Here is a 24,315-nt window from a genome sequence, read left to right as displayed (position 1 = left end):
TCTCAAATATGATTGATACCCAGTGAATGTTAGTTTTGTTGCCCATAGCTAGTATCTTCTCTTGAAGATCATGAAAGTGCTTTAAAATGAACCCCATAGGGTGAAAATGTCTGCTTATCTCAATTTTTTATTAAGTTTTGATTGAGATTTTGAATTTCATCTAGGAAATGCAGTCCCTCTGAGCATAAAAGCAGAGGAAAACTCTTTAGATTTGACTACATAAAATTTTTAAATGTTTGCATGTCAAATTGTCAAAAAACAAAATGAGAAGGTATCGACATGGAGAAAATATTCGTATGTGGGCAGAACAAAAGGTTAATATTCTTACTGCGTTAAAGGGCTCTTATGAATCTTAAGAAGAATATTAAACATTTCAATAGAATAATGAACAGAGGACCTGAATAGGTGGTTCACAAAAGAAATATAAATGGCTAATAGGCATATGAAACTGGTATTTAACCTAGGATAATCAAAGAAGCTCAAATTAAATGTATTTTTTATCTATCAAAGTGGCAACAATTTGAGAAAGATACTTAGTACTCTGCTGGTAGGAGTATCAGAGTTTGAACAGCTGCAATGAAAAGCATTTTTGCCTTCTTAAGCATGTCAAGAAGCTTAAGATTTGTCCTTTAACTCAGCCCTGGGAGATTTTCCTAAGACAATAATGAGATAGAGATTTAGAATGTGGAGTAATTTATGTCAGTGTTATCTGCAGTGGGGAAAAGTTGGAGATGTTTTGGTAAAATAAATGTTGGCACATACACAGTATGGAATACTATGCAGCTATTAAAAATTACAGTTTTGAAGAACATGCAAAAGTATTTTCAGTGTTGAGTGGGAAAAGAATTCCAAAGTGGTAAAACTATACACAATGTGATCCCAGTTATTTTTATTTTATATGTGAGTGGGTGCGTGTATGCAAAGAATGGAAGAAGATATTCCAAACATTATCAGTGGTTATGCTCAGGTCGTGGGATTATAGGGGATCATTTCCTGTATTTTCCAAATTCCCTCTGAGCAGAAGAACATAATGTTATGTTTAAAACTCATTCCCTTTTACTTTTATTTTTGTGCTTTTAGTCATTTAACATGATTCTTTTAAAGCCTTATGGTGTCAACTAATGTACAACCAGTAATATTAAATGCCAGGTACTTTGACAGGGAAGGCAGCTAATCCACACTCTAAAACTACTTACCCTGTGGCTCTGCATATGTTAGGTTCATAAATTTTTAGCATGGGTGGATTTGTCAGCAAGTGCCGTAAATATAACATGACCATACCCCCTAAATGTAAAATGCAACACTGCAAAACTCCTGGGAGATAACATAGGAGAAAACCTAGATGACCTTGTATATGGTGGTGACTTTTTAGATTCAACATCAAAAGCACGATTCATGAAACAAGTAATTGATAAACTAGACTACATTGAAATTAAAAACTTTTGCTCTGCAAAGGATAACGTGAAGAGAATGAGAAGACACGCCACAGACTGGGAGAAGATAGTTGCAAAAGACAAATTTGATGAGGGATTATTATCTAAAATATACAAAAACTCTTAAAATTCAACAATAAGAAAATTTAATAATCCAATTAAAAAATGGGCAAAAGACCTCACCAGACCAAGGAAGGTAGTCAGTGGGCAAGTAAGCATATGAAAAGATGTTCGACATCTTATGTCATTAGGGAAATGCAAATTAAAGCAAGGAGATATGCCACTACACACCTGTCAGAACGGCCAAATTCCAGAACACCGACAACACCACATGCTGGTGAGGACGTGCTGCGGCAGGAACTCTTAGATTGCGAGTGGGAATGCAAAATGGTGCAGTCACTTTGAAAGGCAGTTTGTCAGTTTCTTATAAAAGTAAACATACTCTTCCCATACTCTCCAGCAGTCGTGCTCCTAGGTATCTACCCGAAGGAGTTGAAAACTTATGTCTAAACAAAAACCTGCACATGATATTTATAGCAGCTTTATTCATAATTGCCCAAACTTGGAAGCAACAAAGATGTACTTCAGTAGGTAAGTGAATAAACTGTGAAACATCTAGACAAGGGAATATTATTCTGTGCTAAAAAGAAATGACCTATCAAGCCATTAAAAGACATGGAGGAACCTTAAGTGACTATTACCAACTGAAAGAAGCCAATCTGAAAAAGTAACTTAATGTATGATTCCTGCTATGTAACATTCTAGAAAAAGTAAAACTATGGACATAGTACAAAAATCACTGGTTGTCAGTGGTTGGGCAGGGATGGGATAAGGGGATGAAAAGGTGGATTCACAGAGGATTTTTAGAACAGTAAAACTACTCTGTATCAAACTGTAATGGTGGGTTATACATGTATACATGTCATTATACATTTGTCCAAACTCATAGCATGTACACCACCAAGAGTGAACCTTAAGGAGTTTAGGTGATATGGAGTATGGAGTGTCAGTATCGGTTCATCAGTTATAACAACTGTACAGTTCTGGTGGGGGATGTTGATATTAATAGGGGAGGCTGTGCATGTATGGGACAGGGCTATATGGGAAATCTCTGTGCCTTCCTTTTAATTCTGCTGTGAACCCAAGCTGCTCTAAAAAAGTAAATAAATAAAACAAACAAACCCTCCTTCCCACCCTCCACTCCCCAAAATGATCATCCACACCAGGAGTGACATCATGACTTTTGAGAGAGAGAGAGAGTGTGTGGGGGTGTGTGGGGGTGTGTGTGTGTAGCATGGTGGCTAAGAGTATGGACTATAGACCAGATGACCTTACTCGCTATGGAACCGTCAGTGAAGTATTTAACCTCTCTGTGCCTCAGTTTCCTCATCTATGAAATGGGGATAATAGAACCTCATTCAAGGTTGTTGTGAGGATTAAAAGAATACACGTAAGCCCTCAGTACACTGACACATAATGCCTGCTCGGTATTTTTACTCTGATGCTCATTTCTCTTCTGTGAATGACTCAGTGCTTTTGATATATCACATGCCACCTCGAGCACTGTTACATGCTGTGCCGTCTTTTAAAAAAAATATTATTCCTGTATTCTTCCCCTTCTACTGAATCTTAACAAACATGCTGCTATTTCTTTCAACAAAACTCTGGAGCCTAGATCCTGTTTCCCTTTCGCTGTTATTCTATTTCTTTTTTCCTCTTTTATAGCAGAATTGCTTCACCGAGTTTTCTGTATTTGCTGCCCAGATTCTTCGCCTTCATTTTTCTCTTAAATCCATCTATTCAGGGGTTTCGACCCCCTCTTTCCAGTGAATTTACTCTTGTCAAAGCACCAGTGACCTCCAGTGCTAAATCCATTGTCCGTTCTCCATCTTAAATCTCACTTGACCTCTTCTTAAAACCTTTTTTCCATTGGCTTTTAGGGCTCCACACTCTTCTGGTTTTCTTCCCAGCTCATTGTCTGTGTATTCTCAGTCTCTGTTGATTCCTCTCACCTCTCCAGCCTCTTAAGTTGGAGTCTCCAGAACTCAGTCCTTGGACCCCTTCTTCGTCTACATATTCCTTTTGTATTCTCACCCAGCTTCCTGGCTTTAAATACTGTCATCTGGTGATGACTTTTCAAAAGTCTAGCCCAAACCTCTCCTCCCAACTCAAGACTTATGTAGCCAACAACCTGCTAGACCTTCCACTCGGATGTTTAATAGACCTCTCCAACTTCCAACATTCCCAGTCTGAATTGCTGAACCTTAGCCCCTGCTCTGCCTGTAGGGTTCTAGTGGAAGCGCTATTCTTTCATTTGCTCAAGCGGTAAACCTTGAAGTTATCCTTGACTCCTCTTTTTCTGTCACCTATATCCTGTCTGGAAATCCTTTAACTCTACCTTCAGAATATATACAGAATGTGACTATTTCTCACCACCTTCATCTCTATCAGTGGTCCAAGGCCTGGCCATTTCTCACCTAGATTACTCCTGTTGCCTCCAAACTGGTCTCCTTGTTTCTGCCTGTGCTTTTCCTCCACACTCTGTTCTGTCCTCAGCTCAGCTGAGCTGTTGGTGATCCTAACATAGTTTAGATGAAGTCACTCCTGCCTAAAAACAAAAGTCCTTACAGTTGCTCCCAAGGCCTTACTCAATGTGGTTTCTGTTACTTCTTCATCCTCATGTCTGCTCCAGCCCAGCGACCTCCTTGCTGTTTCTTAAACATACCATGCTTCTGCCCCGGTGCCTTTGCATATATTCTTTCCTTTGACTGGAATGATTTTCCCCCGTTATTTTCAAGGTTCATTCCCTACCTTTTAAAATCTTTGCTACCTTCTTGCTTTGCTACTTTCTCCGTGAGGCCTTTGATGATCATCCTGTAGCCTCTGTCCGCACTCTCTGTCCCTCTTCCTGCATTACTTTTCTCTGAGCACTTAACACCTTTTGCAAAGATTTCACAGGTTCACATATTTGAAAGGACTCATAAGACTCCACTGAACATACTCACTTAAAGTTTTTATTTAAAGGCAACTGATAACGGTACAGCAAGAGAAGGAGTATAGGCAGGCATTAGGGATCTGAGAGATACCAGGCATCTGTTTCTCATGTCCTTATATGCACACAGCAAACCCGGGACAGAACACCAAGATCTGTGCAGAAGTTTCCAGGGAGTCTTTTACGCCTCTCTGGTTGCATAATCAAACCACGCCGTCTAACTGCTCATGCAGGTTGAAATCCATCAGTAAATAATTTGGCCCTGGGAATGCCAGAGGCTCCTCAGAGGTAAGGGTGGAGCTTTCTCAGTCTAGCTGTAAATTAACTTGATCCTATACACTTTCTAAAATACAACATAACTTTTTATTTTGTTTCTTATTTTGTAACACACACACACACGCACGCACACACTGATTGTAAGCTCCATGGAGGGCAGGATTCTTGACCATTTTGTTCATTATTGTATTCTCAGTTCCTGCAATAGCACCTGGCACATAGCTTGGCTCAGGAAATATGGGCCGAGTAAATTATTAAATAAATGGAGTTTATTTCTAGCTATATAACTATATTATAAGTGCTTTGTGAGCAGGAACCAGTAAAAAAGGAAGCTTTGTATCCTTCATGGCACCAGGACCAGGGTTGGCAGACAGCAAACATTTGGTGGTTGGCTGTTAGCAAAATGGATCTTCAGGGGCCCACCCACTTCAGATACCATTTCAGAGAGCCTCCTGGATGACTTGCAGCCAGGTGCCCAAGAATGATTTGAGCAGTGTAATAATTCAAGCCTATTAAAAGAGAGGTTTTTGTTTTTAGCTCTTTTACTGAACTATAACACCCATAGGACATTAGAATTTTCTCCTTTGCAGTCCGACAGGCTGTTTTTCAATGACTTGGAGCATTTGGTCAGCAGGTAATATCATTTTGCTTAGGGCCAGTTTTCCTTAGAGTACATTTCTGAATTTTTAATGTAAGTCACTGGGGGAATATGACTTCTTTAATCTTTTGTGAAACAAAACTATACTTGAATTTCCGAATTTTACGTTGTAATGGAAAACATCAGTTAATCAGTTTTATATTTACATAACAGACATGTTTGTAACATTTTTGTGATTTATTCTGTTATAATCCAGGTACGTCGTTTCAGAGAAAGCAGACAGAAGAACGAAGAAGACGATGAAGTCCGAGAGGTAATTTTTCTGAAAATTCCTTTATTATATGTCAGCTTGTTAAATCAGAATAACTAGTAGGTTTATTTAGAGCAGTCAGTCCACAGGATCTCTTTTGGGTGGGTAGGACTGAGCAGGCGTTGGCTGAGGACCGCTGCCTTTGACTTATTCCAATTCGGCCTACGAGTATTCGGCTTGCTGATATTCTCTTTTTTTTCCCTTTTGCTCTTGTCGAAAACCTACTTAATTGTGCATGTGTGTATGTGGTGGGTGCAGGCATGGAGGGGAGGCGCAGGAATAGTAGCCCGAAGAGCTCTTTTTAATGAAAATAATTCCCAACTGCTATTATAAAATAATATAAAATTTAAACATAGAATTGCCACATGATGTAGTGATTCCACTTCTGAGTATTTACCAAAAAAAATTGAAAGCAGGGACTCGAACATGTATTTGTACACCAATGTTCATAACATTATTTACAATAGCCCACAGGTAGTAACGATCCAAAGTCTATCAAAAGGTGAATGGGTAAACCAGATGTGATACATACATCCATTGGAATATTCTTTAGCCTTAAAAGGAATGAAATTGAAGTATAGAATGGAACATACTATATCATGGATAAACCTTCAAAACATTATACTAAGTGAAGTAAGTCAGACATAAAAGAACAAATACTGTGTGATTCCACTTACATGAGATACCTAGAGTAGTCAAATTCATACAGACAGAAAGTAGAAGAGTGATTATCGGGGTTTGGGGGAGGTGGTTAGGGAATGAAGGGTTATTTAATGGGTATGGAGTTTCAGTTTGGGATTATGAAAAAGTTGTGATGGATGATGGCAGTGGTTGTACAACAATGTGAATGTACTTAATGCCACTGAAATACACACTTAAAAATGGTTAAAATGTCTTACCCCTAGGTTCTTCATGACATTTTTTTTTTCTTAAATTCCATATATATGTGTTACCATACGGTATTTGTCTTTTTCTTTCTGACTTACTTCACTCTGTATGACAACCTAGGAGTAAGACAGGAATAAAGACATAGACCTACTGGAGAACGGACTTGAGAATATGGGGAGGGGGAAGGGTGAGTTGTGACAGGGCGAGAGAGAGTCATGGACATATACACACTAACAAACGTAAGGTAGATAGCTAGTGGGAAGCAGCCGCATGGCACAGGGATATCGGCTCGGTGCTTTGTGACCGCCTGGAGGGGTGGGATAGGGAGGGTGGGAGGGAGGGAGATGCAAGAGGGAAGAGATATGGGAACATATGTATATGTATAACTGATTCACTTTGTTATGGGGCAGAAACTAACACACCATTGTAAAGCAATTATACACCAATAAAGATGTTAAAAAAAATGGTTAAAATGGTTAATTTTTATGTTACGTATATATTACTACAAAAAAGTACAATAATACTAGGGTAGTATATTTTTAAATCTCGCAAAAAGTATATGGAAACATTGTCTTGCCATTGGCCCTATGCCTCCACTCATGAGGTAAATTCATAGAAGTAATGTAGTTCAAAGATACCAGTAAAGTCCACAGTCTGTTGTACAGAAAGATGAAGTATTATCTGAGTATAATGTTTGAGATGCTAAAATGAAGATGTAGTATTTAGACAAAGGCACAGTATGAAATTTGGCAATGATGATAATTCATTCAAAGAAGTAATAGTCATAAAAAGGCATGTGTGTTTTAAATTTTGCTAGATTCTGCCAAGTCACTCCAAATATGTTGCACCAGTTCCTCTTCCGACCAATAGTATTAGGGAGTGCTTTTTTCCCTGCATCCTTCCGGCCATGACATATTACTACATCTTTTGATCTTTATGATCTAAGTGGTGAGAAATTATTTCTTACTGTTGCTTTTAACTCATACTACTTGTATTACTAGTGAGTCTGAGCAGTTTTTATGTTTAATAAGTTATATTTATATGAAACACCTGATCATGTTCTTTGCATAGAATATTTTTTTCTTTTGCCTAGGGCATTGGTCTTTCTCTAATTGGTTTATAAGAGCACTCGTTTTGTTATATAAAAGAAGTATCCACTTGTTCCTGAGAGTTTTTTGTTTGTTTGTTTAAATCCAGAATGGGTAATGAATTAAGAGCTTTGTTGGCATCTGTGAAGATAAGCATGCAGGGTTCTTCCTCCTGTGTTCTGTTAATATGGTGAATTATATTATTTTCTATCCTATTATTGACCCAACCTTAGTATCACTTTGTGAAGCCCCTGATAATAGGTGTACTGGTCTTTCCATGCACCCCGGGATTCCTTTTGTTTGCTTTGATATTCATGAGTAAGATACTGTAATTTTCCTTTTGTACATGCAGTCCTTTGTCAGTTTTCAGTACCATGTTATGCTGGCTTTATAAAAACCAGCGGAAAGCTTTCTTTCTTTATGCTCTGTTCCTATTGAAATAGCCATGGAATCATCTGTTCTTTGAAGGTTTGGTAGAATTTACCTGTGAAACTTTCTGGTTGTGATCCTTTTCAGGAGTGTAGTTCTTTTAAGAATTTTCTCAAAATGTTGTTAATTAGTCTGTTGAGACTATCTTTTTTTGATTCAGTTTAGGTCATTTATTTTCCAAATTACTTAGAATTGAGCAAAGTGTTTTATCACAATTCTTTTAATTCTCCTTACATCTTTTTCCCCTCCATTCTCCTTTCTTTGCTTTAATTTAACAATTCATTTTAAAATTGTTTCATGTGTTCTGGTATACAGTATTTTTATTATCATTTTCTAGGTATTCTACAATTTTTGTTTTGTTTTGCAGTTTGGAGTCCAGGCTTTTGTCTTATTAATTTCTAATTTTATTGCATTGTGATTAGAAAGTATGATAATATTCCTTTTACTATTTAGGATTGATGTTTTTCTTAGCATCCCATTATATATTGGTTAAAACATTTCATGGGGTCTTGAAAAGAAGTATATTGTTTATTTTCAGAGTACAGAGTTCAACATGTATCAGCTAGATCTACCTTATTATCTAATTTAGATCTCCTTTTTTCTTTTAAATATATTTTTTTTATTTTATTTTATAAATTTATTTATTTATTTTTGGCTGCATTGGGTCTTCGTTGCTGTGCGCGGGCTTCCTCTAGTTGCAGCGAGCGGGGGCTACTCTTCCTTGTGGTGCACGGGCTTCTCATCGTGGTGGCTTCTCTTGTTGCGGAGCACAGGCTCTAGGAGCACGGGCTTCAGTGGTTGTGGCACGTGGGCTCAGTAGTTGTGGCTCATGGGCTCTAGAGTGCAGGCTCGGTAGTTGTGGCACACGAGCTTAGTTGCTCCGCGGCATGTGGGATCTTCCCAGACCAGGGCTCGAACCCTTGTCCCCTGCATTGGCAGGCAGATTCTTAACTGCTGTGCCACCAGGGAAGTCCCTGTATATGTAGTTTTTAATGTAGAGCTAGTAGTTGTGTTCTATAAAGTCACTGTAAACACTGAGTGAACACTGAACTGTTGCTCCTAGGGGAAATATAGGAATAGGTTCCTGCCAGCCACTGGTTACAACATTTTTGTTAACTGATTAATACATAACCCTTTCCATGTGTGTTTCTGTTTTAAGACCTTACTCAATATATATCATTGATTCATTAGCATTGAACTTGTGGCCCATTCAGTGCATGCCTTAATGAAGCATATATGACACATGTGTTTCCTCCATAAGGCACATCACAGCTTCTTGCACTTAAGAACCCTAGACAGCACTTCAGCACTACACTGGGGGCCGTTTTAAAAGTAAAATCCCCAGCTGAAAGCACAAAATTGTGAACACAGCACTAAACGTAGTGTGAAAAGGATACTCGTTTAAAGAAGGCTGAGTGTCGCCTTGTTCGACCTCATCTGGGAAGGTGTGTGTCAGGCGATTCAGAATTTGCACCTCTCTGCACGTGTCCATGAATGACCACAAATGCATCAGGAGTTAGAAATAAATTTTGGCAAGTAGGTGAATTTGCATATACGGAGTCTGAAAATTATGACTGACTGTACTTCATCTGGGACAAGAAAGATGAATTGAAATCTTTTTCAACTATTTTTTCTTTGTATCTTTTTGGTTGTATTCCCTAAAGTTTTGTTCTTTTGGAGTTGTAATGCCATGTTGAGCCGTTCCCATAGTGACTTAGCTGTTGTTTCACTTCAGCAAGTTCATCAGCGTGAAGCTGGGTTACCTCCACCTCTCCCCACCCGCTGCACTCCTGCTTCTGCCCTGCCTGCTCTGTGCTTATCTCCTCATCTAGCCCTGTCTCTCCATATTTCATGGCACCACACAGAGCTTAGAAAAGCTCTAGATGCCTGTTCTTAGACCCAGAACTAGTCATTCCAAGCAAGAGAGACTGTTGTCATGGCCTCTTGGCACGGGTAGATCAATTTTGGAGCTCTCTACACTGTCTGAAACTCTTCTCAACTTTCTCCCTTAGCTAGGCCAAATATTCACTATACCCATTAACTCTTTCTCCTAGGTTTTGTGTTTTGTGGGTGGAGCAATTTTCTAATTTTATTCAAAAAGCTATTTTTAAAATTTTTGTTCTCCTTGTTACATTTTGATAGGTTTAAAGGAAGACATCAGGGCAGCATTGCTCTTATTCTTTTTTTAATCAGAAAATCTATATTCATTTCAGAGTTAGGATATTTCATTAAGTCTCAAACTTGTCTTTTCTAGACAGTTTCTTATCAAATTAAAATTTATTAAGTTAAAATCTTGGCCCTCACGTTTTTATTATTTTCCAGGTGTTCAATTGTTTTGTTCTACCTAATTCTTTTTACTATATATTTGTAAGAGATTATTGCTTATGTTTTTCTGATTACAAAAGTAATATTTTAGAAAACGTACATTGTAGCAAATTTGAAATATTCAATAATAATGAAGAAAACAAAAAGCACCCTAAAATTTCATCACCCAGAGATAGCAGCTATTTTTGGTGAGTTTTTTTCTTTTCTTTTTTTTTAGTGTCATGAAAAAAGGAATCACTATCTTTTATTTAAATCCATACATCTAAAACAAATATCATATAATATCGCTTATATGTGGAATCTAGAAAAATGGTACAGGTGAACTTATTTGCAAAGCAGAAATAGAGACATAGATGTAGAGAACAAACATATGGATACCAAGGGAGGAAGGGAGGGTGAGATGAATTGGGAGATTAGGATTGACATATATACACTACTATATATAAAATAGATAACTAATGAAAATCTACTGTATAACACAGGGAGCTCTACTCAATGCTCTTTGGTGACCTAAATGGGAAGGAAATCTAAAACAGAGGGGATATACGTATATGTATAACTGATTCACTTTGCTGTACAGCAGAAACTAACACAACATTGTAAAGCAACTATACTCCAACAAAAATTAATTAAAAAATATAAATCCATACACCTATTCTCAGTCTTCATCTGGGTTGAACTCTCAGCATCTTTTAAAATAAAACTATTTTTCAAAAAAAAATTAAGAGGGCTTCCCTGGTGGCGCAGTGGTTGAGAGTCCGCCTGCCGATGCAGGGGACGTGGGTTCGTGCCCCGGTCTGGGAAGATCCCACATGCCGTGGAGCGGCTGGGCCCGTGAGCCATGGCCGCTGAGCCTGCGCGTCCGGAGCCTGTGCCCCACAACGAGAGAGGCCACAGCAGTAAGAGGCCCGCGTACCGCAAAAAAAAAAAAAAATTAAGAAAACAAGTCCATTTACAAGAACATCAAAAAGAGTAAAATACTTAGGAATAAATCCAATAAAATAAACATAAGACTTGCACAATAAAAAAAATCATAAAATGTTGCTGAAAGTAATTTTTAAAGTCCTAAAAAAAGTACTAAATAAATGAAATGATATCCCATGTTCATGAATTGGAAGACTTAGTACTGTTTAGATGACAGTAATCCCCAAACCCCATCTGCCTTTTTTATTTTTTGGCAGAAATTGACAAACTGATCCTAAAGCAATGGTAATTAAAACAGTGTGGTACTGGGATAAGGCTAGACAAGTAGATCCATGAAACAGAATCAAGAATCCAGAAATAAACTCTGACATTTATGGTTAATTGGTTTTCCAGAAGGGTGCCAAGATAATTCAATGGGGGAAAGGACAGTCTTTTCAACAAATGGTGTAGGGACAACTGGATATCCATATGCAAAAGAGGCTGGATCCCTATATCACACAGTATAAAAAAATTAGCTCAAAATGGATCAAAGAAGGGGAAAAAAAGGATCAAAGACCTAAATATATGCATTAAAACCATAAAACTCTTAGAAGAAAATATAGGAGTGGATCTTTGTGACTCTGGATTAGGCAATGACTTCTTAGATATGACACCAAAATCTCAAGCAACAAAAGAAAAAATAAACTTGATTCATCAAAACTTAAAAACTTTTGTGCATCAAAGGACACCATCAAAAAGGGAACAGACAACCCAAGAAACGGAGAAAATATCTGCAAATCATATATCTGATAAGAGTTCGATATTCAGAACAAATAGGGAACACTTATAACCCAACAATAAAAAGACAAATAGCCCACTTCAAAAATGGGCAAACTATTTGAATAGACATTTCTCCTAAAAGATACACAAATGAAAAGATGCTCAACATGATTAGCCACGAAGGAAATGCAAACCAAACCCACACTAATACACCACTTCGTATCCATTTGATCTTTTGTTGGGTCTTCATTGCCGCATGTGGATTTTCTCTAGTTGCATCAAGCAGGGACTACTCTTCACTGTTGTGCGCAGGCTTCTCATTGTGGTGGCTTCTCTTGTTATGGAGAACAGGCTCTAGGTGCGTGGGCTTCAATAGTTGTGGTGAGTGGGCTTCAGTAGTTGTGGTGAGTGGGCTTAGTTGCTCCGCAGCATGTGGGATCTTCCAGGGCTTGAACCCGTGTCCCCTGCATTGGCAGGCAGAATCTTAACCACTGCGCCACCAGGGAAGTCCACATCCATGTGATCTTGATGCTTGGAACATTCTTTTGGGGTGGCACGGGGTTCATGACACAAGATTATTTTTCTTTCTCTATAGATTCCGTTACTTTAATTGGTTCTTCACTAGAGAAACAAGAATCTCATAATTGGTTCTCATTACTTGCTTGTAAAGCTCCTTCTGCCGTGCCTCTAGATTCCGCCATTCTTCCTCGGAGAAATAAACGGCCACATCTTTGTAAGTCAGAGGTAACGGAGCTGGCTCGGCCATGGGCCCTTGCGGTCCCACCAGGCCCCGGACGGGGTTACGGCCAAGCCAGGTGTCCCGGCTGCCCGCGGCAGCCTCCAGCTCCCCACCGACCTCCAGTTTTTTTTCTTGTTATTTATCAAGAGCCCATTGTACAAAGTAGCTCAAATGATGACAGTCTCTTACAAATGGCGGTGTTGCGTTAGGGGTGATTGCCAACATTCCTCCCAGTTCTGAAACTTTTGATTCTGTGAAATTTTATGGTTCCTGATACACATTTTCAAAAGGTCTCATTTTACAGGTATCAGTAGTATTGTAAATTGATCTAACAAATCGTAGGCACTGAATTTGATTGATGGGGGAGGGAGCTTCTCCTGTTTTACATGTTTTAGCATGATTAGTGAAAAATAATAGTTTAGACAGTTTGGCAATATGAAATGTCCATCTGAGTGGCTGGATTAATGACTTTTAGGCTGCTGCATTGTCTACTGATGTGTATTTTCCTCTTGTCATCCCTCTTAGGCCATGAGTAGGGCCAGAGCCCTCAGATCTCAGTCAGAGGAAGCTGCTTCCGCCTTTAGTGCTGATGACCTTATGAGTATAGATTTGGCAGAACAGATGGCTGATGACTCTGATGACAGCATCACAGCAGCAGCCAACAAAGGAAGAGGCCGAGGAAGAGGCCGGAGAGGAGGAAGAGGGCAGAATCCAGTGTCAAGAGGAGGATCTCAGAGAGGAAGAGGTTAGCACTGAGTCTTTCTTACACATTCACACTTGGCAGTTGTGTGGGAAATTCAGAATTGTGTTCATATTGGCAGAATTGAGTTACACAGTCCTTTAAAAATTTATTTTTACAATGCATAAAAATGGTCTTTAATGTAGTTCCAACATGTACATTTCACATATATAAATTCTGAATGGCCACATGCACATATAGTTTGAATAGTTCTTAACACGTTCTTTTTTTAAAGAATTTCATAGTGCTTCTCACACATTGGGAACATTTAATAGACATGTTTACTCTCACATGTACAAAGTAATAGTGAGGCAAACACTTAAGGAAAATGTCTAGCTAATGCCCACTAACAGCAGGAAGAAAACTCCAGATTATAAAAATTATTATTTTTGAAAACTGCCCCTACACAATTTGATTTTTTAAAGCAATCATTAAATTAATTGCCATCATTGTGTCTAATGTGATACTGTTGTCATTGAATAGGCCAAATAATAGGAGATAGTCATCCAGTGACTTCCTGACGCATTATAGAAATCCATCCCTAGGAATAGTTTTAAATTATTTTTCTATTAAATATTTATCTGTCGGAATTTTAAGCTGTTAAAGTGGGTAGTACTTTAGTTAAAAATCTCCCAGGAGAGAAATCCCCATCTTCTAGTGATAATTGTTTTCATTATCCTTACATTTATAAATTTTTTCCTTACATTGTAATTGGAACAATATGAACAAAGTGCGGCCTAAGAATAGTCTCTGAAAATTGATTGATCAGACTCCAGATGCTTCTTCTTATATATATGTTTGACATTTTACACATAAACTATGTTTTGACATAACTTTATTTAGTGGTGTTTTTTTAAAAAAAACAAAAAAATCCTTAGCCACTGATGGACTGGTTTACTGACCGCTCATTATTCTAACAGCAGGCGCTGCTCTGGAGACTTCTACTCCAGGCAGAAGTTCAAAGGCCACTACGTCAACATCTAGAAATATGTCTATTATAGATGGTGAGTATAGACTGCAAAAGATCACCTAGCAGGTACTTATAAATTCCAACACAGGAAGACTCAGGAAAGCCCATGAGTAAACCTTACTGGTTTGTGTTGAATCACAGGATAAATTATGCTGCTTTAAAAGACCTTTGCCATTCATGGAGGCTATTGAAGAGGGTGGGCTCTAAAAATTAATTTTTATATCCCACTTTAGACAAATTTGGTTATTTCCCTTTTATAGAGGGGTCACTAAGACATGGAAAAGGCAGTTGGTCAGTGTATCAACAATGATTAAGAGAGAAGGAACTGCTCCTTAATGTACTGTAAACTTTCTTTCCTCATGCTGCTTTTGTCCATCTCTACTGTTAGTATAGAGTCATGTGAGCTGCATTTAAGGGAAGTTATAGTTAGGATTCTTTGAATTGATTTTGTGTATGTTGCTGTGGTCTAAAAATTAGCCTCAAACTAAGGGAACCTATTTTTATAAAGTATTTTAGTAATAATTTAATATAGAAATTTATAAACTATTTTTAATATTACAGTTTATGAGATCAGAGGAAGTTGTAAGTCAGATCTGTGTTGTAAGTTGTAAGTCAGATTTAAAATATATGTTAAAATAGGTGGTGATATATTTTTCTCCCTACCATTCAGAGTATATCCATATGTATTTTATTTATATTATCTTATTATTTGAGATTAATTTTTGACAGATTGGAGAGTTGGACTAAATCTCACAAGATGAAATTTATCAAGGGTAAATATAAACTGTATTTATGTCCAAAAGGACAGCTGCTCAGAGAAGTATATGATATTAGTCGGGAACCAAGTAAGAAAGACTTAAGTCACTAAGGTTGTGCAGGTTGATCTAACTGTCCAAATCTAACGGTGCCTTAAGCATTATTAATAGAAGTAATGCTTCTTTACAGCAAGGAAGTTCTCCCTCGTACTAATTGGATGTATCATGCCAAGAATACTGTGCTCATCTTTTGAAACCGTATTTCAAGAAAGATGTCAACTTTATATGATCATTCAGAAAAGAAACCATATAATATAAAAAATTTGATAGAAGGAACTTAGGATATCTAACCTGGGAAAAAATTCAAGTCTTTACAGAAATTAAGTTCTGTTATATCAAAGATCGAATAGATTTGATTTATATAGTTCTAAAGACAGTAGTTTTAAATCTATTTTAAGTTATGGATTCTGAAAGCTATGTCTCCTATCTTTAAATAAGTACTCATATGCAATTGTATTCCATTTCAGAGGGCTCAGGGACCCCCATGAAGCCTATCCGTGGGCTCCAGGTTAAGAACTACCAACCCAATGAGGATAGATGGAAAAGCTAATCACACACAGATTTAAGTTTATTATGTGATAAAGTGGACCTGGAAGGCTTAAGAACAATTTCACCTACTCCCTCTCTTATAGAAGAGGGAATTGAGCTAAGTAATTTGCCCTAGGTTGATAAAACCACTAATAGTACTAATAATAGCTAATACTTATGCGACGATTACTGCAGGCCTCTCAACAGCTCAGTGGGATAGGCACTTATTATTTCTCTGTTTTACAGAAAAGGGAACTGAGGCTTTGAAAAGATAGGCAACTTACCCAAAGTCTCACAACTAGTAAATTCTAGAGCTTGAATTGATCCCACATTCTCTGGCCTTCAGAGTGAGTAGGTAACCACTCTACTGTTAGTTTCCAGAGCAAGAGAAGATTAGAGGTTGAGCTACTGGCTCTCAGTAGAGAAGTCTTTGCATTATACGGAATAATCTATCAACCAACATAAAGATGGTGTAAGCTGCCTCAGAAGGAAGTGAGTTGTGACTCCATCAGAGGAAGTTTTCAATATTTTCTGGATGACAGATGACATTGGAGAATGGATAAAAACATCAGCTCTATTAAATGATTCTTAAAGAACCTTCTTATCAAAAGTTCTGCTGCTATGTTTTTATTCAAGGATTATTCAGTACTTGAGTAGGGCCAGCTGAGATCCTTATCTTTTGACTTTAGAAGTATATTGTCTCTGTTGCCTTTAGAAAATGGCATTTAGAAAGATGCTGTGACATTCTTGGAAGGTGTAAGATAAAAGCAGAGAAGGGAAAAGGAAGTGAAAAAAGGCAGCACGGTAAACGATCTGGGAAGAGTTTAACGTGTAAAAAGCGTTGTGACTTTGGACAACTCACTCACTCTCCTAGTTTGCTTACGTGTGCATTGGGAATAATCTTGCCATACTGGATTACTCTGGGGATTAAAAGCAAAAAGCCTTGGAATTCCCTGGTGGTCCAGTGGTTAGGACTCCACCAAGGGCCCGGGTTCAATCCCTGGTTGGGGAACTAAGATCCTGCAGGCCGCGCAGTACAGCAAAAAAAAAAAAGGAAAGCCAAAAGCCTGGCACATAGTAGGCTTTTGTGAAATGTTTGTATGTGTATATATATATATATATATATATATATATATATATATATATATATGAGGTATTATAAAAAAAGAGAAAACAGAGGGCGTTAGAAAAGGATCGTGAGTAAAATATGAACACTTCCATGTTAAACTACCAAAAGTTGGTCAGTGTGCAACACAGAGGCATAGACTTTGTAAATTACTTCCCTTTACCTTAGCCCAAACTGCCTTTTCTCATCATGGCTTTGTTGTTTTATGTGAAACTTTCCTTGACACCAGTGGGCAGAATTAATCACTCAGATTGAGTCTTCAGGTTTCCATTGTTGTCATTAAGAAATTAGCTATTGGGCTTGCCTGGTGGCGCAGTGGTTGAGAGTCCACCTGCCGATGCAGGGGACACGGGTTCGTGTCCCGGTCTGGGAAGATCCCACATGCCGCGGAGCGGCTGGGCCCGTGAGCCATGGCCGCTGAGCCTGCGCGTCCGGAACCTGTGCTCCACAACGGGAGAGGCCACAACAGTGAGAGGCCCGCGTACCGCAAAAAAAAAAAAAAAAAATAGAAATCAGCTCTTAGTTTAGCTTGTTGCTTTATTTGAAGTAATCTGTTTCTCCTCCGGCTGGCCGTCTCTGGTGTTCTGTACTTAAACTATGATGAATCTAGATATGGGATTCTTTTTATCCTGCTTAGGATTTATGGGGTTTCATGAAACTGTGAATTGATGCCTTTTATCATTTCTAGAAATCCTTTGCTCTTATCCCTTCAGATATTACCTCTGTGCTATTCTTTTTCTTTCCTTCTAAGACTTCAATTAAATAAATGTATGACCTATTCACTGTGTCCTCCCACTGGAGGAGGAGTACTAACTTCCCAGAGTAGTTATAAGTGTTAAATGAGCTATGCATAACCATTACTGAGCACAGCACTTAGAAAGAATCCAATAAATGACTGCTGCTGTTAGTATTAGTGACAGTGTTTACAATTAACTCATGATAATGGATGTTTCTATAAATCAGTCTAAATTTGTCTTTTATGCAGTTGATTTGGTCCAATGGTTTTGCAGTTTAACTCCAACATTGGCCTTTTTTTGAAAAACGGAACTGACTTTTTAATATGGTCTCTGACAAAATAACCATGGAGTACTAACTATAGTTACCATAAGTTTGGGATGACAGCAACTTTCCCTAACACCATACACAAAAATAAGCTCAAAATGGATTAAAGACCTAAATGTAAGGCCAGAAACTATCAAACTCTTAGAGGAGAACACAGGCAGAACACTCTATGACATAAATCACAACAAGATCCTTTTTGACCCACCTCCTAGAGAAATGGAAATAAAAACAAAAATAAACAAATGGGACCTAATGAAACTTAAAAGCTTTTGCACAGCAAAGGAAACCATAAACAAGACGAAAAGACAACCCTCAGAATGGGAGAAAATATTTGCAAATGAAGCAACTGACAAAGGATTAATCTCCAAATTTTACAAGGAGCTCATGCAGCTCAATATCAAAACAACAAACAACCCAATCCAAAAATGGGCAGAAGACTTAAATAGACATTTCTCCAAAGATGATATACAGATTGCCAACAAACACATGAAAGAATGCTAAACATCATTAATCATTAGAGAAAAGCAAATCAAAACTACAATGAGAGATCATCTCACACCGGTCAGAATGGCCATCATCACAAAATCTAGAAACAAATGCTGGCGAGAGTGTGGAGAAAAGGGAACACTCTTGCACTGCTGGTGGGAATGTAAATTGATACAGCCACTGTGGAGAACAGTATGGAGGTTCCTTAAAAAACTACAAATAGAACTACCATATGACCCAGCAATCCCACTACTGGGCATATACCCTGAGAAAACCATAATTCAAAAAGAGTCATGTACCAAAATGTTCATTGCAGCTCTATTTACAATAGCCCGGAGATGGAAACAACCCAAGTGTCCATCATCGGATGAATGGGTAAAGAAGGTGTGGCACATATATACAATGGAATATTACTCAGCCATAAAAAGAAACGAAATTGAGCTATTTGTAATGAGGTGGATAGACCTAGAGTCTGTCCTACAGAGTGAAGTAAGTCAGAAAGAGAAAGACAAATACCGTATGCTAACACATATATATGGAATTTAAGAAAAAAAGAAATGTCATGAAGAACCTAGGGGTAAGACAGGAATAAAGACACAGACCTACTAGAGAATGGACTTGAGGATATGGGAAGGGGGAAGGGTAATCTGTGACAAAGCGAGAGAGAGGCATGGACATATATACACTACCAAACGTAAGGTAGATAGCTAGTGGGAAGCAGCCGCATAGCACAGAGAGATCAGCTTTGTGACCGCCTGGAGGGGTGGGGGGATAGGGAGGGTGGGAGGGAGGGAGACGCAAGAGGGAAGAGATACGGGAACATATGTACATGTATAACTGATTCACTTTGTTATAAAGCAGAAACTAACACACCATTGTAAAGCAATTATACTCCAATAAAGATGTAAATAAATAAATAAAAGCAATGAAAAATTTTTTTTAAAAAATGAAGCTTGGTTACAAAAAAAAAAGCAACTTTAAACTATAGCTTCTACGTTCGTATTATAAGTGGAGGAATGAAGAGATAAATAAATGTTCAATCCTATTATAACAAGCTCCATGGAGTGTAGAGATTTGTATAATAGTACTGGAGTTTTATTGGGAAAGGTAGATGTTACACTTATAGCCAGCAGCGGTTGTGAATGAGCGTTATCAGCCCAGACTTTTCCACTGAAGTTTGTCTGCAGAGGATAGTGACTAAGTTAATAAAAGAAGCCTCTGTCTTTGCATTTAATTTATACCATGGTTACCACTGCTGCTACTCCATCCACTATTACTAGCGAAATCATTTGAAGACCTACTACATCTAGGCGCTTGCCAAAACAAATTACATTAACCACCTCTTTTTATCCTGTCAACAATTTTCAGCATCAAGTATTATTAACACTGTTTTATAGGTGGGGAAACCGAGACTTGAAGAAGCCAAGGAACTTGGCCACAGTCACCCAGCTAGTGAGTCCACATGGCTCTAACTCTAAAACCAGAGCTTTTAACCCCCAATACAGTATGTATTGCCTTCCTAACAGAACCGAGTGCTTAATTTTCTGATAATGTTAATTTATCACACAAATATTTATTGGGGATAAAAAGAAAGGAAGGCTCTTGTTTCTTCCAGGAGCCGAGAGTTTGAGGGGTCAATTAGTGAATAACGATTGAGCAGAAATAGTTTTTGAAAGAGTCACGATTGCTGGCGTTTGCATTCAGTTGCCCTCTCCAGCCTTTTGAGTAGAGTAGGATGTGAGGCTAGTGATTGAGTAGGGTGGGTAAGAACTCTGCTTCTGCCTTTCCTTTCTCTCAGGTAGACATCCTAAGATTGGGGATAGAACCTGGAATAGGAAAAATGAGTAAATCATAAATTTGGGCTAGGTGGAAAGATTCCTGAGTTTTCTGACTAGGAGAATTTTGGACTTTGTAGGGTTCTTTGAGCATTTGACTTCTTCAAGTCCTCTGTCTTTTTATCTCCTCTTGCTCTGTTGTTTAGTTTGGGGGAAACCTTTTTTTTGTATTAGGAAACTGGTAAGGCGTAGGAGAAAATTAAACCTCTAATTGGCTCTTTAAATTTTATTCTAGGTTTTTAATAATCTGCACTTAATTCCAGTGGGGGTGTGTGTGTGTGAGGGGGGTGGTTACCCACACCACCAAGCAGTCCTCAGACACCTGCTGGGTGTCCTGCAAGTCAACTCAATTCTGACACTACCTGCCTAGAGACAGCATCAGATCCCACAGGGGAAGGACTCAGTTCTAGAAGACTGCCCCCCTCTACTTCAGATGCCAGTCACAAGTCCAGGTTGTTATCTGTACTTCTGACTAATAGGCTATCAATCAGAGGTCCCCATGACTCCCTCCTTGGATTCAGTTAACTTGCGAGAGTGGCTCACAGAACTCAGGAAACTAGTTTACTCACTAGATTACTGGTTTATTACAAAAGATATGAAAGGATATGAATCAATAGCCAGATGAAGAGATGTATAGGGCGAAGCCCAGAACAGAGGAGCTTCTGTCCTCATCGAGTTTGGGGTCCAAGCATGGTGGCACGTGGAAGCATCTTGATTCACCACCTGGAAGCTCTCTGAACCCCCTTCCTTTTGGGTTTCTATGGAGGCCCCGCTACGTAGGAATGATTGATTAAATCATTGGCTGTCGGTGATTGATTCAACCTCTAGCTCCTCTTCCCTCCCCAGAAATCGGGGATGGGACTGAAAGTTCGAACCCTCTATTCCTGGTTGGTTCCCTTGGTAACCAGCCTCTCTCCTCAGTTGTGGTCCCAAAGTTACCTCATTAACATAACAAAAAGAACCTTGATGGCTCTCGTTGCTTTAGGAAATTAGGGTTTTAGGGGCTCTCTGCCAGAAATGTGGATGAAGACCAAATGTATATTTCTTACTGTGAAATCAAAATATTATAGTTTTGGTCTCAGGAAAAATAAAAATGAACTAAATTTCATGTTTCTAACCAAGTTTACAAAGCTGAAAATGTAAGGATTCATAGGAAGGTTATCATGGAATGAAAGATAGGCTGTTTTCTAGCATTACCTCTGGACTATTTCTTAGGTACTGAATATTTCTAACAAAGTAGAGGAGAATAAGGAAGCGCTTACTGGAACCATGTGGCTCCCACAGGGAAAGAGATTGCCAGCTATAAGAGAAGGCAGACCTGAGGAGGGCTACTTTCACTGTATTTGGAGTTCAGTCCATTAGGTGATCAGATTTTATCCTTCAGGTATTTTTCTATAAAATATTTTTAGTGTAGGTGTATTTATGAACACTGCTTACTACTTTGAGTAAACCGGGAAATCATATGAGACTGGTAGTTAGACATATAATTCCATCTCCCGATTTTAAAGCATATTAAGTGGTTTTATAATCAGTCATCATGGATTTTTTGCAGATAGGACTTAGGAAACCTTCAGCTAAAGAAATGTGCAAATTTTTCAAAGCTTTTTTAAGAATAACATAATGGATGTTTCCTCTTTTTCATTATAGCCTTTAAAGCTGCAAGACAGCAGCCCTCCCAAAATGTTGCTACTAAGAATTATTCAGAGGTAAGAAAAAAAGTTTTCTAATTGTGTACCAATTGATGTTTCCTACATTATGATTGTCAGTTCTTTGGTCTGCAAAGTAAATAAAAGAAGAAAAAATGTGGAACATTAAAACTGCAGAGAACTTTACTGATTTTCTAGACTGAGGGCTTCTAGGGTTTCTGCGTGGGAGGAGGGTTTCTCTTTTTCTTTCTTTAATAATGGATCGCATGATTGGACACCCATAAATGTATGTACCCAGTAATATTTTTAAGGATAATAACGTTGAACCAAAAGAGTCCATGCATGGAAAACTATGATTGGAGATGGGCGTTCAGTGCGTAGAGAGGTCTTATTTATTGCTGGCTTCCTTTTGTTACTTATACTCTCATAATACTCTGGCTTGTGTCTTAATGGCTGAAGCCAGACTCAAGACAAGCTACAAGGTCTGAGTCTACGGACCTCTGTGTTCAGCTCTAGATTTAACATGAAACTTCTGCTCTTCCTTTGGATTCCAAGAAGAGTCCAGAATGGACTTGATTCTCCTGTTACCTCTCTTTCAAAACACATGTGTCTTACTTCCCAGGCACCATCCCTGGCCTCTACCTACTAGATGCCTGGGTTGTCCCCCCTAGTTATGATAATCAGAACGTCTCCTGACATGTCCAGATGTTTCTGGGATGGGAGGGGGAGTTAAAAATCACACCTAGTTGAGAATCGTTTCTCTATATCATACTGCCCCACCAGCATTTTCTTAAATTTCACTCCTTCTTGATCTCTTGAGTATGTGACACAATTGACCACCTCCTCTTCCAGAAAACTTCTTCTCTGTTTTTTTGTTTTTTCCTCTCATTATTATACAATTATATATGGGTATACTGGTGCTAACTTCTATCCTGAGCTCCATTTCATTATTCCTGTTCAACTATTGCCTGCTATCGCTTCAGGATCATATCTGAAAACAAAATTATCATCATGTCCACAAGGTAGCTTCCCTTCTAGATTTTTCTTTTATAATGCAAGAACATGAGTTCAGAAAGAGCAAGTCATGGTAACTTTTTCTTTCATGTTTTTGATTGAGGTGACATAGTGGTAGATCAGGGGAATGCTGAAGGCATTTGATCCCTTCAAGGCACTTAAGACAATCTCCTGATAGTTTCATGGACAAAATGCAGAGATATTGGCGGGATTCATAGCCATTTAGACAACTTCATTTAATGGTCTTTGATTAACAGTTCAATGTCTGCCTTGGGTAGGGGTGGGTCTCAAGTGCTGCTTTTTTCACTATTTTGTCTTTGGCTTTATCAGTTGGATGAAGACATGGCAAATGTGTGTATTAAGTGTCAAGATAACACAAAATGTAGAGGAGTAGGTAGTAATTTGGATGATAGTATCAAGAATGACAAATATCTTTCATGGGGCTTAAAAGCAGCAAGTGGTATTTAACAGGGATAAATGTAACAGAAAAACAGGTCCGGTACTTCCCACACAGTCTTATACCTCATTTAAAATTGGAGATGAAGCACCGATGGCCTAGAACCCAAGAAAATCACAGGGCACTGTCCGCACATGACCCAGTGTGAGTCATTCACCAATCTGAGTGCATGTTCCTTTAGGTACCCAGGCTGCCGTGGTAGCAGGAGAGAAGTGAGCTCACACATGCTGTATAAAAAAAAACCATTTGTAAATGAAGAGTGACATTAGTGGGGAGGTTAGGCAGAGCTTTAGTTTTCATGGTTATTGCTTACATGGTATCTGCCTCCTTTTTTGTAAAAATATATCTTTTTTTGACATTAGTTAATGCATTTTTATTCAGATTTTCCATTCCCACAAAGACTGTTTGCTGTTTTGTTTCTCCCCCTTAGGTGATTGTGGTAGGTGAGTCAGATACGGAAGAAGACATTTTTCCTACGACTTCCAAAGCTGATCAAAGGTTGGTGCAGTGAATTCCTGCAAAAAGGAACATCTGAAAAAATTAAAAATTATCCAGAATTCAACATATACATTTCTCTATGCTACGGAAGTCTGATTTTTAAAAAAATTTTATTTATGTATGTATGTATGTATGGCTGTGTCGGGTCTTCATTCCTGCACACAGGCTTTGTCTAGTTGCTGCGAACGGAGGCTACTCTTCATTGCTGTGTGCGGGCTTCTCATTGCAGTGGCTTTTCTTATTACGGAGCACGGACTCTAGGCGTGCAGGCTTCTGTAGTTGTGGCTCGCAGGCTCAGTAGTTGCGGCACACGGGCTTAGTTGCTCTGTGGCATGTGGGATCGTCCCAGACCAGGGTTCAAACCCATGTCCCCTGCAT

The 24,315-nt window shown here is 38.5% G+C and overlaps 1 protein-coding gene across 2 annotated transcripts in view; it reads left to right on the top strand.

The window, feature by feature from the left end:
• Window positions 1-24,315, top strand: part of MRE11 (MRE11 homolog, double strand break repair nuclease) — a 65,222-nt gene that overhangs the window by 34,008 nt on the left and 6,899 nt on the right. For both annotated transcript variants that reach the window (XM_067750728.1, XM_067750729.1), the window contains exons 14-18: window positions 5,556-5,612; window positions 13,287-13,506; window positions 14,421-14,504; window positions 21,970-22,028; window positions 23,870-23,937. In XM_067750728.1, the coding sequence (XP_067606829.1) occupies window positions 5,556-5,612; window positions 13,287-13,506; window positions 14,421-14,504; window positions 21,970-22,028; window positions 23,870-23,937 (488 nt within the window). The remainder of the gene's footprint in view (window positions 1-5,555; window positions 5,613-13,286; window positions 13,507-14,420; window positions 14,505-21,969; window positions 22,029-23,869; window positions 23,938-24,315) is intronic.

The sequence above is a fragment of the Pseudorca crassidens genome, chromosome 9 (genome assembly GCF_039906515.1).
Source record: "Pseudorca crassidens isolate mPseCra1 chromosome 9, mPseCra1.hap1, whole genome shotgun sequence".
Classification (NCBI taxonomy): Eukaryota; Metazoa; Chordata; class Mammalia; order Artiodactyla; family Delphinidae; genus Pseudorca; species Pseudorca crassidens.
The sequence above is the reverse complement of the archived record's forward strand: the minus strand, read 5'-3'. Positions and strand labels throughout refer to the sequence as shown.